At 40.0% G+C, this 17505-nt stretch overlaps 1 protein-coding gene across 1 annotated transcript; it reads left to right on the forward strand.

Annotated features, from left to right (window-relative positions):
* On the forward strand, positions 1 to 2954 carry LOC142174332 (uncharacterized). The gene is made up of 6 exons (XM_075240111.1): positions 1 to 183; positions 450 to 1145; positions 1231 to 1308; positions 1431 to 1545; positions 2182 to 2510; positions 2736 to 2954. Exons 1-6 carry the CDS (start codon positions 1 to 3, stop codon positions 2952 to 2954), a joined length of 1620 nt encoding a protein of 539 aa, XP_075096212.1.
* Positions 2955 to 17505: the final 14551 nt, after the last annotated feature.

Raw genomic sequence — 17505 nt, forward strand, 5'->3', positions numbered from 1 at the left:
ATGGCGATCTCTGAAGAATTGAGCGGTACTATGAACGACGGGGTCAATACAGTCGGAGGATCCACGATTCTCGATCATAATCACCCGCTATATCTACATCCTTCCGATGGAGCTGGATCCATGTCGGTAGGGCTTATACTAACTGGAATGGATAATTACACTCTCTGGAGTCGAGCTATGAAGGTAACCTTGTTAGAAAAAATAAATTGTGTCTAGTCGACGGATCGACTTCAAAAGAGGATTTTGGATATGGCCTAGCACACCAGTGGGATCGATGCAACGCGATTGTGACCTCGTGGTTGATGAGCAATGTTAGCAAGGATTTAATAACTAGAGTACTCTTTTCATCTAATGCTTGTACAGTATGAGCTGCATTCAAGGAACTTTTTGATAAAGTAAATGGATCGAGATTGTACTATCTGCACAATGAGATCTTCACTATGACTTAGGGAATGTGTTCTATTTCTACATATTTTACAAAGCTCAGAGATCTGTGGGCAGAGTATGACTCCATTTTACCACCACCTCCAGCAGCTGAGTATGTTGAGCAGTTGGAATATCAACGTTTGTTGCAATTTCTCGTGGGATTAAGTGATAGCTTTGAACAAGCTAGAAGTCAGATCCTCTTAATGAGTATCTTGCCGTCTATCAACAAAGCATATACCATGGTAGTTCAAGATGAAAGCAGGAGGATGATTACTGGTGCTAATTATGGAAATGCAGGGAATATTGAGCCTACTGCTCTATTTACTGCACAATCAGGAAACAAGCAAAGAAGAAATTATAGTTTGGAGTGTGACTTTTGCCATCTAAAAGGACATACTCGAAAAGATTGCTATAAACTAATGAAATGTGAATTTTGTAATAAAACAGGACAATTGAAGGACAAATGCCACAAAATCGTGGGTTATCCTCCAGATTTCAAGCCAAGGGGAAAGGCAAATGCTGCCCTATTGAGTGAACAGTCTCAAACCACACAGGTGCCTAGTCAACAAACAAGCAATGGGACAGTACCAGCCCAGTTCTTCACACAAGATCAGTACAACCAACTGTTACAACTATTGAGCAAGAGTTCTATTGGAGATGCTAGTGCTCACATGGTAGGTAAATGCTTTTGTGGCAATGTAGAGTTATGTGAAAATATGGTACTTTGCAAATGGATTGTAGATACAGGAGCTACGAATCATATGATTGGTTCTAAAGAAGTGTTACATAATAAACAATCAGTAGGAAGCACATGACAAGTTCAGTTGCTTACTGGAGATTCAGCCACAATTTCGCACATGGGAGAATGCCAACTTACAGGAGGTGATACTCTTAAGGATGTTCTTTGTGTTCCAACGTTCAAATTCAATCTTTTGTCAGTATCCAAAATGACAAAGGACTTGAAGTGCTGTGTCACATTCTTTCCACAATGCTTTGTATTTCAGGACCTCTTGTCTGGGAAGGCGAAGGGGATTGGTAAGGAGGAGGAAGGACTATATGTTCTTTCTACATCAGTTGGAGGAAAATTAAATCGAGCATTTGCAGCAACTAGTGGAGCAGGTGGTGCAGATTTATGGCATAAGAGAACATGACATGTTCCAATGCAAGTTCTTAGGAAGATTCCTAGCCTACTGAATAATACCAATTTCTCTTGTATCAATCAATTGAGTAAGTGTGAGATATGTCCACTAGCAAGACAGACTAGAGTACCATTTGCACTTAGTAAGAGTAGAAGTTTATCTAGTTTTGACTTGATACACATGGATGTTTGGGGTCCATATAAGGTTCCTACTCATAATGGCATGAGATTTTTCCTTACTTTGATAGATGATTGCACTAGATGGATTTGGGTATTCTTTATGCGACTTAAATCTGATGTAGTGTTTTTACTCAAAAACTTTATTGCTTTGGTCAAGACACAATATGGTAAGCCTATTAAGATATTTCGATCAGATAATGGAGGAGAATTTTTCAATCATTCTTGCAAGGAATTATTTCAGTTGCATGGCATTGTACACCAGAGTTCTTGCCCATACACTCCTCAGCAAAATGGGGTAGTTGAACGAAGATATAGGCATATACTTGAAACAGCTAGTGCTATTAGATTTCAGGGACATCTACCTGTTAGATACTGAGGCCATTGCATTGACACAATAGTCTACATTATTAACAGGATACCCTCCTCAATTCTTTTAGGTAAATCTCCTTTTGAAGTGCTATATGGGAAACAACCTTCTATTTCCCATTTAAGAGTGCTAGGATACCTATGCTTTGCAACAAACTTGATCAAGCATGACAAGTTTGAGCCAAGGGCAGTGAGATCTGTTTTGTTGGGATATGCAGCACATCAAAAGGGTTACAGGCTATTGGATTTGGAACACAGAGTGTTCTTCATTAGCAGGGATGTAGTCTTTTATGAAGATGTGTTCCCATTCCAATCTTTGGACATTGCTTCATCAGATTTCTTTCTTGATTCGACTCCTGTTCCTAGACAGGATGTTATTACAGATCCAGCTCCTATGGCTGTTCATATGCCACACAATGAACCTTGCACATAGTCAGCTCCATGTTCCCCAAATTTACCTGAGATTTCCTGTTCCACAGATGCTACACCTACTTTAGTCACTGATGATGATCCCATAGTTGCTGGTTCTACTATTGATGTTCCAGTGCCTAATTGTAATCTACCCACTCTTGGGCAGGATATTAGAAGATCAGGGAGAGTGTCTAAACCTCCCATCTGGCTATAGGATTATATTCATCCTACTAAAGGAAAGTCTGCAGGATGCTGCAAATATCCACTCTCCGAGGTGATCACCTATGATCACATTGTACCTAAATATCAAAGTTATTTGTCCCAATTTTCTGTTGAAGTGGAACCAGTGACCTACCAAGAAGCAGTTAAAGATAAGCGATGGGTAGAAGCCATGAAGTCTGAAATCAAGGCTTTAGAAGATAACCACACATGAGCTCTTGTCCTATTACCTAAGGGTAATAAGGCTATTGGATGTAAATGGGTGTACAATATTAAATACAAGGCTACTGGGGAAGTAGAGTGATTTAAAGCCAGACTTGTGGCAAAAGGATACAACCAGAGAGAAGGGTTAGACTACCAAGAGACATTTTCACTTGTGGTAAAAATGGTGACTGTCAGGAGTGTGCTTTCCATAGCAGCTTCCAGGCATTGGACCATCCATCAAATGGATGTGTACAATGCATTCTTGCAAGGTGATCTTTTTGAAGAAGTGTATATGACTATCACACAGGGGTTCAATGATTCCACTGATAAGTCCTTAGTCTATAAACTGCTCAAGTCCCTCTATGGACTTAAGCAGGCTTCCAGACAATGGAATATCAAGCTAACAACAGCATTGCAGAAATTTGGTTTCACACAAAGCCACCTAGATTATTCCTTGTTCCTCAAGCGAGTGGGAGAAAAGTTGGTGGTGGTTCTAGTCTATGTTGATGACTTGTTAATCACATGTGATGATATCTTGCTTATACAACAGACCAAGGATGATTTACAGTCTAGTTTTAAGATCAAAGACCTTGGTGAGCTCAAGTTTTTCTTGGGCATTGAATTTGCTATGAGTGACCAGAGAATTTTGATGCATCAACGCAAGTATGCCTTGGAGTTGATCTCTGATTTAGGATTAGCAGGGTCAAAGCCAGTCCACTCTCCTATGGAGCTTAATCTCAGACTGACTACCACTGAGTTTGATGCTCATACAAACTCTACTGGTGATTCTATTCTTCCTGATTCTGGACCATACCAACGTTTGCTGGGGAAACTACTCTACTTGACTATCACTCGTCCTGGCATTTCATTAGCTGTGCAGTGTTTGAGTCAACTCATGCATACACCCAAGTCCTTCCATATGGAGGCTGCTATGAGGGTCATGAGATATGTCAAGTCTTGTCCTGGTATGGGTGTGTTACTAAGTGCTAATTGCTCTGCCTCTCTTTCAGCCTTTTGTGATGCAAATTGGGCTGCTTGCCCTAACACACACAAGTCAGTCACCGGCTATTTTGTCAAGTTTGGCAGCTCTTTGATTTCTTGGAAGTCCAAGAAGCAGTCTACCATCTCTCGCAGCTCAGCAGAGGCTGAGTACAGGAGTTTGGCATCCACTATAGCTGAGGTGATTTGGATTCTAGGTCTGTTCAAGGAGTTGGGCATTCCTCATTCCTCTCCTGTTCCTATATATTGTGATAGTAAATCCGCTATTCAAATTGCAGCGAATCCAGTTTTTCATGAACGTACGAAACACATTAATATTGACTGCCATTTCATTAGAGAAAAGGTTCAGCAAGGGCTGATTAGTACTGTCTATGTTCCTACTGCTGAACAGGAAGCTGACTTGATAACCAAGGGCCTTGGGCGATTTCAACATGACTATTTGGTGTCCAAGCTAGGACTGAAGAACATATTCAGTGGACCTAGCTTGAGGGGGGGTGTAAAGGAGGTGTCCACGCAAGTAGTGCCTTAGCTCACATGTGCTCTTAACTTAACTATAGTTAGATCAATGTAATCGTAGTTAGTCCATTAATTTAATACTTGTACAGCTGTACATGAGTTGGCAGTAGTTAGTTGGTCACTATAGGAAGCAGTTATATACGTTGTACATTGTTCATTTTAGATATATCGAATAAGAAAATTTCCTCCTCTGCTCTTCTTCTCACAAGCTGCTTCTTCTTTTCTCTGAATTCAATCACACTTTCAGTTTAATCATGAGAATTTAACACCATCACTAGTTGCATTGCTATAAACCCACCTCCAGGATCATCACACCCTCAAGGAAGATTTTCTTTTCTCTAACATGGCACAGGTACCCGCCGAAGGACAATCTAGAGGTATTTTCCTCCTCTGGCATCGTGAGGCCCTCTCTATGGATGTTATTGCAACAACCCAGCAAGAAATCCACTACATGATCAAGGTAATGCCCTATACCCAACAATGGTTATTTTCGGCAATATATGCTAGCACAAATTACTATGATCGAAATATTTTATGGCACAATATTAGATGACTAAAAGATAATTTACCGGCCCTTGGATTTGGGTGGAGATTTTAATGAAATTATCTCTGCGGGTGATAAGTTTGGCGGGAGACCTATTAATTTAAATAGGTCCCAATATTTTCTAGATTCTATTAATTATTGTCAATTTGCTGACTTAGGCTACAAAGGGAACCGATATACGTGGACTAGTAACCGTAGACTAGGTAATCATATTAGGGAACGGTTAGATAAATTAATGGCTAATTATGAATGGATTAATTTATTCCCAAACTCTTTAGTCACACACCTCCCTCGCACCCACTCCGATCATTGTCCATTATTACTACAACTCAATTGTCGTACTTATTCCTAAAAGAAAGTCTTCCGGTTTGAAACCACCTGGGCTTCTCACACCGAATTTCGCTCCCTTATCCAATCTATTTGGACCACCCACTCTCATATATTACCCGCTATACAAAATTTCACTATATTGTCCAAGTTTGGAACATAACTCATTTTGGAAATATTTTAAAAAGAAAAAAAAGATCTTAAATAGATTAGCGGGCATCCAAGCGTCCGTTAAATAACCCACTAGTTATTTTCTACAAAACCTCGAACATGATCTAATTTCTGACTACACCGCTATACTACAACAGGAGGAAGATTTCTGGAAATTAAAATCACGCATCACCTGGCTTAACCAAGGAGATTCTAACACAAAGTTCTTTTACCTTTCCACTATCCAACGACGTCGACGAATAAAATAATTGCCCTCCAAGACAATAGAGGGAATTAGATTTGCGAGCCCATTCAAATTTAGGTCCATATAATAGAGTACTACCAAAAACTTTTCACTACAAACTTAACCTGCTCCAGTAACACCTCCTCCCTAGCCCCACACAACACCCTCTCCCAAGAGGCCTAAAATGGCCTCTTGCTACTCCTTCAGGATATTGAAATCCTTGAGGCTCTAAACTCTTTTCAACCATTAAAGGCCTCTGGCCCTGATAGACTCCATCCTTATTTTTACCAGAATTATTGGTCAGATATCAAGTGCTCGGTCATTTCCTTTTGTCAATTTTTTTTAAATACCATGTTATCCCCCATGAAATCAATACCACGTATCTTTGTCTCATTCCTAAAAACAAGAACGCAGCTTCCATCACCCAATATCGTCCTATTAGATTATGTAATGTTATTTATAAAATCATTACCAAAATTATCTATAATCGTATGAAGCCACTTTTACACACCCTAATCCACCATACTCAAACTAGTTTCCAATAAAATAGATGTGCGGCAGATAATGCTATTACTGTTCGAGAAATACTCCGTAAATTTCAATGTATGAAAGGTCAAGTCCCGCACATGCTCCTAAAACTCGATCTAGAAAAGCTTTCGACAGACTTGAATGGTCCTTCTTACGCAATGCCATCCTTCAACTACACTTCTCTTCTCCTTTTGTTTAACTAATCATATCTTACGTCTCCACATCTGCCATATTTGTCCTACACAATGGTAGCCCTACAAAATTTTCCAACCTACAAGAGGAATCCGGTAGGGTGACCCCTTATCACCCTATCTCTTTATACTATCCATGGAAGTACTATCCCGCAGCATAAACTCCGTTGTAGACTATCAACTCTGGTCTCCTATACAATTGTCTAGAGGAGGACCGCATATTCCTCACCTTTTCCTTGCTGACGATATCATCCTCACCTCCAAAATTATGACCAAAAGTTGTCATGCTATAATAGATACCTTAAACAGCTTTAATGCCCTCTCAGGGCAATCTATTAATTTCACCAAGTCAAAAATCTTCTTCTCTAAGAATTACACACCTTCAGATAAGCAATTTATACTCTATAGTTTCGCCATGATTGAAGGCCGTCACTTTGGAAGATACTTTGGCTTTCCCATTTTTCAACGCCGTCCTACTAAAAATGACTTTAAATTCCTCCTTGACAATTTCAAGACACGATTAGCTGGATGGAAATCTAGTCAGCTCACTATGGCTGGACGAACAACCCTCATCCGTTCCACACTTAACACATTACCCAATCACATTATGCAATATATCTCCATCCCTCAACACATATGTTCCAAGTTAAACCGTTATCAACGTGATTTTTATGGGGTACCACCCACAAAAAAAGGAAACTTCACCCAATCAAATGGAATAAAGTCATGCTCCCTAAGCCAGACGGAGGCCTTAGCATTCAACGACTAGATACTAAGAACAAGGCCTTCATTGCAAGCCTTGCCTGGAGACTTTTCCACAATCCTACCCAACCATGGGCAAAGATTCTTCTGTCAAAATATAAATCTTCAAATCAAGCCTAAGGTTCCTTTATTTGGAAGAACATTCAGAAAGGATGGTCCATCTGTCAACTGGGCTACCAATGGAGAATCGCCACGGGACGCCACATAAAATTCTGGCAAGACCCATGGATCAAAGCGAATACCACTCTTCAATCTCTAATCTCTGGTCCATTACTGCCTCATAAAGAATCCTCATCTGTAGCCGACTACACCTCTAATGCTTCATGGCATCTCAATATCGTCTCTTTCCACTTGCCTGACCACATTATACAACAAATTAACCACATCTACTTACCCCAAACGACCCAGCGTTTTGACCAAATCTTTTGGACCTTTACAAGCAATGGTATTTTTTTTGGTTAGATCAAGCTATCACTCCCTCCTTCCCTCAATACCTATACCTATCTTCAAATGGCTCTAGTGACTACATCTGCCACCAAAATTACTACACTTCCTGTGACTTTGCTACCATGACCGACTACCCACAAATAATTATCTAGCCTTCCTTTCTATCACCAGCTCTCCTATCTGCCAAATCTGCTGCCTAGCCTCTGAAACAACACAACATATCTTCTTTCAATGCCCAAAAACCCAGCTACTTTGGGCAAAATTACACATATCCACATTAATCTTACTTTCAACACCCAGTATCATGACCACCCTCAATGGGCCTATCACCTTTTACGACTCCCGATTGGTGCATGCCCTAATAACATATCTCCTCCTATCTTTGACTCCTTTACCCTCTGGCATATTTGGCTCAATCGCAATCACACCATCTTCAAACATATCAATAATCCCATTAGTCTGCCTCTAGTAATTGCTAAGGCATCGGAATTCTACTTTCTTACAAATGCGTCCCAACAAAAGCTTTCAAAAATCCCGCTACCTATAAAATGGTATCCACCACCCCTAGGATTCTACAAACTTAATCTAGATGGTTCTTACACTAGTGGCCAAGGTGGAATAGGTGTAGTTTTTAGAAATCAATCAGGGCAATGGCAATTGGTTTCTCCAAACCTATCCAAGTCACTTCCTGCATTAACACTGAATTGCATGCCTTATTGGTAGGTCTACAGCTCGCACAACAACACAAATTGCTACCTCTCCACATCGAGGTGGATGCATCAGAGGTAATTAGTATCCTTACAAATGACCACCCCAGTTATACTAATATAATTGATAATTGCAGGTCAATGATCTCACAACTGGATGATCTAGTCATCCAACATGCATACAGGGAACAAAACTATGTAGTAGATAGTCTAGCAAAATATGCGGCACAACAACAACATGGAAGCATCTTGGAGATTTTTGCAACCCCACCAACTTTTGTCATCCACCACTACCGAGCTGACTACATGGGAACTGCCTCTATAAGACTTGTAAATGCCTGTAGTTTTGAATCCCACCTAGTAAATCCACCACAAACAGTAGTATCGCCTTATAGTCTAACTACTAATTTTGCTCACAACTTTCCCACTAAGGGAGTAGAAACTAGTGATGTGCCTCTTACTACTTGTAACAACGGTATTACGGGGGAGCCAATGCGCCCCCACCCCCTGTAGGCTTCCTACTTAATGCAATAGATTCTCCTTTTTAAACCCAAAAAATAGACCCTCCATACCGCACTATTAGTACTTTAGTAGCATATATAATACAAGAGAAAAGATTCAAAATGATTAATTTGAGAAACTCCGAAACAGAAATAATGGATTTTTGGACTCAAAATACGTTTATACAGTTAAAAAAAAGTTATATTTCTAACTAAAACGCAGTATTATACTGCATTTTAGTTTAATGAAAAGTTAGTCGTTAAAGTAAAATGCAGTATAATACTGCGTTTTACTAAAAAATTAATTTTTTATAGGAAAATGCAGTATAGTACTACACTTTAGGAAAACGTAGTATTATACTGTGTTTTACTTCAATTTGGGCCCACCAATAATAAGTGATCTACAGGACTGACATAAATAATTATTTTTAGTGTAAACGTAGTATTATACTATGTTTTACTAAAATATAGTATTATACTGCATTTTACACTAATTTTTGGGCCTACCAATAAGTGTTCTGCAGATAACTGACATAACAATAATTCAAATACATAAAACGTGGTATTATACCACGTTTTACATAAAAAGATTTTGCACCCCAAGCTAGGACTTGCCTTATTTAAAGGCGTTAGGATTTTATGAAAATCCATTCAACATTTTCCTTCAAACTTCCGTTCATACTTCTCTTCTTCTTATCAAACATTTTTTTATAATGTCTGAAGAGCTAAAAATAAGGGTTTCATTATATTGGTGGGGTGAGGTTGTAATGGAGAATAACTCTGTGAGGTATAGTTCACCTCCACAGTGTCATGTTAAATTGCCGCTTACAATTGAGTACGATAAATTGGTGTCGCTGTTACGTAAAAAAAATGAGTGTGAGGAAACATTCGGTGAACCTTAAAGTAACCGGTAGATTTCCGTATTCTGTGACTCCGCAGGGGTTTGCTTATTATTCTGAGTTTAACATCGAAGATGACGAAACTCTTAGAGATTTTTTGCAGATTCCGGATGAATACAGGGAATTTATTGTAATAAATTATTGGAAATGTACGTCAAGGTTGAGCACGTTCCCAATAATGAGGGTGTGCATAGTAGGGATAACCCCCAGTCATCGGGTGGTTATTCTAGAGCAGTTTTTGCTAGACAAATTCCTAATGAAAGAGCTGCCTTGATTTAAACTTGTCACCACCGGCGAATGAGCAGCCACAAAATAATTTTTTGACTTTATATAATCCACAAGACGACTGGTAAACTTAATTTTTTCTACGCATTAGTGATGTTTATTTTAAGTCTTTTGAATTGGATTTATATTAACACTCATATTTTTCATAGGGGTACCGTTCGGATATGAATTTTACAAGTTATGACCCCGCTCCTAGTTGTAATATGCGTAGTTCTAGCATGTTGGACCACGGTGGTCCATCCAGGAGTCATCACCAACAAGAAAATGTCCATCATGAAATGTCAACACAGTACGACTTATAAGTAAAGTGATATAGCTATATGTAAATTATTTATCTAGTTGAGTAGCTTATCATTTTATTCTTTTTGTGCAGTGAAAACGAGCAACTTGATGTTCCTGACCTCACACAGTTGCCCATAGATGACGTATAGACTCGTGATTTGGCAGATGCGCAGAGTCAGGAAGATGATAGTGATTATGACAACAATACCGATGAGTCTGGAGATGACACACCCTTCCCTAATGAGGGTGATGATGAGGAGGAAGTGGATGCCGAACCTGAGCTGACGACGGAGCATGCTCCTCCACCTCCCATTAGACCAAAAGTGTACGAGTTCCACGTATCGTTTCATGAGCGGAATATTTCCTACTTTGATAATTTTCCAAGTATGCCGGAAGTGGATGCCCTCACAAGGGACGATGACAAAATTCGGTCAATAATGTGGGATGAGTCAAGACCAGCGGTGCTGGCAAATGGCATGTATTTCCCCGATAAAGCTCGCCTAATTAGGGCTTTAAAAATCTACAGTGTAAGAGAGTACTGTGAGATGAAGGTAAGGGAGTCAACTACGGAGGTGTACAAGGCTGTATGCCGTAGAGACTTTATGGGTTGTCACTGGATGTTGCGTGCCAACAAGAAGAAATCAGGATTGTGGAAAGTGGGTAAATATATTAGCACCCACAAATGTGAAATGGACACATTCAATGAGAATCACTTCAACCTGGATGTAGACTTGATTTCTCTTGTCTTGATTCCATATTTGGAAGTGTCCATTAGGTTCAAGATTAAAGAGTGTATTACAGCCATCCACCAGGAGTATGGTTGTACTATAACCAAAAGAAAGGTATATCTCGGGTACAAATGTGCCTTTGAACTTATTTATGGTGACTGGGATAAGTCTTTTTCATCTCTGCCCAGGTACATGGCTACACTACAACACTTTAACCCTGAGACTGTTGTTGAATGGAGGCGTGAGCGGAGTTCGGACAGACCGAAATATATTTTCAACTATGTGTTCTGGTCATTTAAACCAGCAATTGATGGTTTTGTGCATTGTTATCCTGTAATTTCCATAGACGGTACTCATGTCTATGGAAAATATGATATTAAGCTTTTGATTGCAGTTGCAATAGATGCCAACGGACAAATCATTCCACTAGCTTTTGCCATTTGTACCAACGAAAGCGAAGAGACGTGAACACTTTTTTTGAACCACTTGAAACAGCACGTTGTCACACAGCGTTCAGGTATTTGTCTAATATCTGATCGACATGGTGGTATTTTAAGTTCTGTATGGCATTTGCTTGAATGGAAGGAACCCTATGCATACCACCGTTACTGTGTAAGGCACCTGAAGGCCAATTTCCAGAAGAAATATCATGATAAGGCCTTGCATGATTTAATATGGATGACTGCAACTGAGCACCAGTGGAGCAAATTCACGAGGCGCATGGGAGTGATCCGATAGTTAGATCCACGAGCCTATACTTGGCTGATGGGACATGAGCTTCACATGTGGACATTGCATGCTGATGGCGGCAGACAGTGGGGAGGCCTGACTACAAATGTGTTGGAATCATTCAACGGCTTGTTGAACTCTGCCCGTGGATTTCCTGTCACTGCTATGCTCCGGATGGCATTCAAACAGATTGCGGAGAGGTTTGTTGAAAGGCATAGAGTTGCATCGGTGTTGATGTACGGGGGTGTTCAATTTATGCCAATACCGATGAGAAGATTTGAAAAGTACAGGAGGCGAGTACATTGGCATTCATTTTTATAGTACAATCACGATCGGGGTATTTTTGAAGTTAAGAGCGCTATCCGCGTACACCAGGGGAATAATCTACAGATGGTAAATGAAACCAGCAGGTTGTGTTCTTGTGGGAAATGGACCATCTACCACATGCCCTGCGCACATGCCTTGAAGTGTTTTCAACAAGTTGGTTTAAGGGCAACCAACTATATTGATAGGCAATACAGTGTTGCTGTAAACATAGAGACGTATAGTGGGCAGTTGCAGCCATTGGGTGCTGAGCATTATTGGCCGTCGTAACCTTTTAAAATAGTGTGTAACAAGGACTATTTACGCAAGTTGCAAGTGCAAAAGAGAACGCATATACGGAACCAAATGGATGTTGGTGACACCGTTTATGCGCGTAAATGTGGCATATGCTCGCAGATAGGACACGACTGTCGTAAATGTCCTTCAGGTGGTGTGCGTGGCGGTGGTAATCCAGCTCCTGGTGCAAGTTCGTCCAATATTCCCAACTATCAAGGATAAACCTAGTCTTTTGTTTTTGTATTGTTTTTTGTAATACATGTCTGTACTTTTGTATGTTGCAATATCTATCAAATAAAATTATGTTCCACAATCTTGTTACATCTTAGTTTTTAACATGACCTTTTGAATTGGGATGTTGATATGGTAGTTCAAATATTCAACTTATTGGTGCTATTAAAGAAGACTATCTAAAAATTAATAAAAAAACCTATAAAATCAAGACATCCTTTATTATCCTTCTTAAAATTTAATATGTAAAGTGTGTTATAATACTACGTTGTGTGTGTTATCTTGTCGGTCTGAACAAAGCTGAACCGACTGCACAAAAGCTATTTCGTTTCAGAAAATTTAATATGTAAAGCGTGGTATAATACACGTTTTGTGTATTGTCTTGTCGGTCTTAAAAAAGCTGAACCGACTGCGCAAAAGCTGTTTCGTTTTAGAAAAATTTAATATGTAAAGCGTTGTATAATACTATATTTTATGTGTTGTCTTGTCGGTCTGAAAAAAGCTGAACCAACTGCGCAAAAGCTGTTTCGTTTCAGAAAAATTTAATATGTAAAGCGTGGTATAATACTACGTTTTGTGTGAAATCTTGACTATAAATAATGGGCGCATTCTAGTTATTTTCTGTTCTTAACAATTACCAATAGCAAAGTTTTCCATAAAACCAAGGTTTCTCTTTACGCTTTAACAAATGTCTCACCAACCCCTTTATGTCCCAAGGTGCGAGTGCGGCAAAAAATGCATGATGCATGATTGTTGGGAAGAAGCTGGACGCCGCTACTGGGTGTGTATGAATAAGTTTTATAGGCAACCCGGCGAACCTACATGCAATTTTGAGGTATGGATTGATGAACCCTGTGAGCAGGAATACTACAAAGACAGGTTGTATTTTCTTCATAATTTGTGTACGAAGCAGTGGGAAAGAGAGCGCCAATCCAAGCAAGAAGTTGCAGAGTTGAAGGCGAAACTCAAGGAGGTGGAAGAAGAAAAAAAGCTGGAAGACCAACTCAAGTGGTTGGAGCAGAGAATACTAGGCGGTGGTGACTAAACAATGAAATGTACGTGTTGAGCATAGTAGTGTATCTTTATGTTTCCTTTGTCATGTGTTTTCATTAGTTGTACTGAATTTATGTTTTGTTAGGTTTGCTATGTTTGTGTTTGTATTATACTGTTAAAATAAAATTGTTGTTCAAATTCTGTTAAAATAAAATTGTAGTTAAAATACAATTCTTGCCATTATTTACATAATATAGTATTTACACAAATAAATCAATGAGTCCCACAGCCTGTGTGCTTCAGTGCAGCTGCTCGCCTGAGTCACATCCCTTGTCACCCAGGTACACTATCAGAATCATCATCATCAAGTCACCTCTTTATGTGAGGATACGCAACAACATCGACAGTACAGCTGGCAGGATCAGTAGAAGGGGTCGTCGGGCCGTCAGCAACCTACAAAACAATTACTAAGCTTAGCATATGAAAATGTATATTAGTAATGCACGTGTTAAGTCAAAAATATTTTCTCACCATGGTCTCGTCGGCCTCCTGAGTATAAGCATCCATGGTGTCTCATCATCGCATACAGTGGCCTCCGTGATGGGATGGGACGAAGCCTTAATAAGAAAATTAAAAATGAATTTATGGTAAATCATTAAGGAAAAGAAAAAAATTTGAAATTTTACAGTAATGCAAACATACCTACGCCTGTGATAGATCCACATCAACCGCCGGGGATAAGCCCAAACTTAACCTGCGCCTGCCAACCATGTCTCGGGTCAGCCGATCCTCAGCTGCGATAGATGGGCCTGAAAAGAACTGGTCTACATCTTCGTCGAATGTACCCGTGGTCAACAAGGGATATGACGGGGTGACCTGCGATGCTGGTAGAGACAGCTGAAGGCTGTACGACGGCATGCTGCTGGAAGGCTCGTCTAGATGAGGGAAATAACCTGACTGATCATCTCCAAGATCCTCATTAGGTGCCTCAACAGGTGGGTCGACAGGTGCCTCAACTCCCCCTTACTGGGACCACCTCCTCGCCGTTCCTCGCGACTCCGTAGGACACCCCTGCCTCGTGGGACAACCCTGCCTCGAGGGGACAAGCCTACCCCGATGGTGCTCCTCTAGCGCCGCATACTCAGCCTCATGATCCAACCTCGTGCCCTCTCTGGCTCACTGCAGGGTCCGGAGAGCCAGCTCTTCCACCCGCCGGTCATACTTAAAGACTGCAGCATTGTTGGCATGCTGCTGCATCTTCTATCCCAACTGGTAAAACATGTGATGCCCAATAGCATGCACAACATTTAAAATATTAATTAAATAACGCTATATCAAAATTATAAGACTTATCCCACAAACACATACCAGTGCCTCGTGCCTCCCGGCGTATCGTCTTAACCGACCTCCAGGTACATGAACGGGGTTCCTGATCCTCGGTCAGGTGTGACGGTGGTACCATGATGTATATAGCTCAATAGTCGCCTCCTGGATCTGTGAAGGTGGTGGCGGAATCAAGTCCTCTCGCTGGTCCCAAATATGGACCTGCGCCTCTAGCCATCTTACAAATTTATCGTCCACCCTGGTACGATCATCCCGCTGATAATGCATAGGCACCCATGCAGGCTCCCCCGGTATCTAGCGACGATCAAACTGGCGAAGTACATGCTCTGTGGCATGATGCTCCACAACATCGAAGCACATCATCGGGACGGAAGTGCTCCAAAGCAGTCGGTCGACCGAGCAATAATCGGGCAGATCAGCTAGCAACTTGTCGCTGTATGGCGTCCAGATGAACTATAAAATAATAACATAAAAGTGAGTATGCGCAACACAAGTGAATTTATAACAAGTAAGTTTAGGTACATATTTACCTATCCGGCCTCCAGCATATCCAAGACATCCCTGGCAAAGGGGAGATTATGATTGTCACACCTCCTTTTTACTACACCCCCGAAGGGAGTATTTAAGGGGGGGTTTCCCAATTAAAGGACAATCGAAACGTGATTTATTATTAAAAGATTCAGATTCGCCACTTGGGAGATTTATGGCATCCCAAGTCACTGGTTGAATCCCGAATCGAGGAAAAGCTTGACTCTGCTTAACAGTCCGCGAACCAGAAATTCGAGTAAGGAATTCTGTTAACCTGGGAGAAGGTGTTAGGTATTCCCGAGTTCTGTGGTTCTAGCACGGTCGATCAACTATTATGTTCGGCTTAATTATCTGATTTTAAACAATTATGAACCTATGTGCAGATTTTAACTTTTAATCGCTTTTATTTATTTTAAAGAAAATTTAACGTCGTCTAAAATATGTCTTTGGTTGCGCCACATGAAATGCACCCGCAGTCCGAAACACATTTTATTCAATATTATAGGATTTGGATCTGGGTCACATGAAATGCACACCCGAGTTTAGGAAGGTAATATTATTAAAATAACGCGGCTAAAGCAACTACACATTTTTAATTTTGTGAGGGCCATGGAAAATTTGCTAAATGGCACGCCTCGAAGCCTAAGAATTTTAAAAGAAATAGTTAAATGGGGGCCACACATTTGAGATTTTTTTTTGCGTGGCACACCTCAATTCCCTTTTAAAAGGTAATAGCATTTAACTAAGTGAACTACGGATATGCATATCCAAAACTAATTTGAAGTTATATCACGACCACATCACGGAATTACTGTGATTAATTAATTGGACAACACAAAACGAGCAAACCCAATTGCAGGATCAACAACTGAAGTCCAATTCCAGCATTTAATAGAACCAATTCGGAGCCCACTATGCATTTACCTGCCCCATGACCATTTGGCCCAAACGACACTGATCCTATGGCTTGATTCAACATTCCCAAAATGAACTCGATGCTTAACCCACCCAACTCAGATGACTTCAAGTTAATTAAAAAAAAACTTTGGCTTTGGCTGATATGAAATCATACTGGCAATGTAAACATGAATCATCAAACTGAGCAACAAACAAAAAAAACGCTTGTTTTAATTTTAGATTCCCACTACAACGATCCATAACCATCTAATTTAGGCTTATACCAAGACCTTTACATATTTAACCAAGAATACCTTGTTTTCAACCAAAGACATACACTCAATTACACTAGAGATCAACAGATTTGCACTAATTAAAATGACAGCCTTAAAACATCAGCTTTAGAAGTAAAACGTTCAGTCCTTTTAACCATACACAATCTAGACCTTCAGGAACTACAAGGACAAGTTAAGAGATGGAAAAGAAACAGAACTAGGACCAAATTTGCAGAGTAACCACATGAAAGAATACAGATCATACTAAGCATGGATCAACTTTAAAACTAAATACATCTAAAAAAAGGCAGAAGATGTTTTCCTTGCAAATCCATCCAACATAAAATGTAAGCGAACTCATAGCAACTCTCAAGAGCATACATGAAAATGATAGCATACAGATGCACCAAATTAATACAGAATTCTTCAGAGAAACACAACTAGTATTTGCTATCAAGAAACTAGTGCACATCTTGAGCTTCCAATTGATTCTATGACTTCAAACTCAAAGGTCATACATTCATGGGTCTACGAAGTACCTAGAAAGCAGAAAGAAATAGAATAATGCAAGGTCAACAACAACAAATGATGATCAGCAACAAAGCAACAGTGTTAACTGAATCAAATTAGTTTCAGCCCCAAACCGAATCCACACAGACCCAGATTCAATTCAAAATCTCAAACTCAAATCAAAATAGCATTCCAAACACAAATCGAGCTCAAAATCAACTTCCGAAGACTCAATTAACCATCCTCAACCCCATTTACATCAAATATTGCTCTAGGGATCCAAAACTTTTAGCAATTTCAGAAAAGAAAAGCCAATGGAATAGTGTTTTTGAAAAAAAAAACTCA

This window comes from Nicotiana tabacum, chromosome 20, assembly GCF_000715075.1.
Source record: "Nicotiana tabacum cultivar K326 chromosome 20, ASM71507v2, whole genome shotgun sequence".
In the NCBI taxonomy this organism is placed as follows: Eukaryota; Viridiplantae; Streptophyta; class Magnoliopsida; order Solanales; family Solanaceae; genus Nicotiana; species Nicotiana tabacum.

Bases quoted from the DNA above. Each gene is read 5' to 3' on its own strand.
- LOC142174332 (XM_075240111.1), top strand. From the start codon at position 1: ATGGCGATCTCTGAAGAATTGAGCGGTACTATGAACGACGGGGTCAAT. The intron at 184-449 runs GTAACCTTGTTA...ACTATGACTTAG, and splicing joins TCTGGAGTCGAGCTATGAAG to GGAATGTGTTCTATTTCTAC. The intron at 1,546-2,181 runs GTGGTGCAGATT...CAATTCTTTTAG, and splicing joins TGCAGCAACTAGTGGAGCAG to GTAAATCTCCTTTTGAAGTG.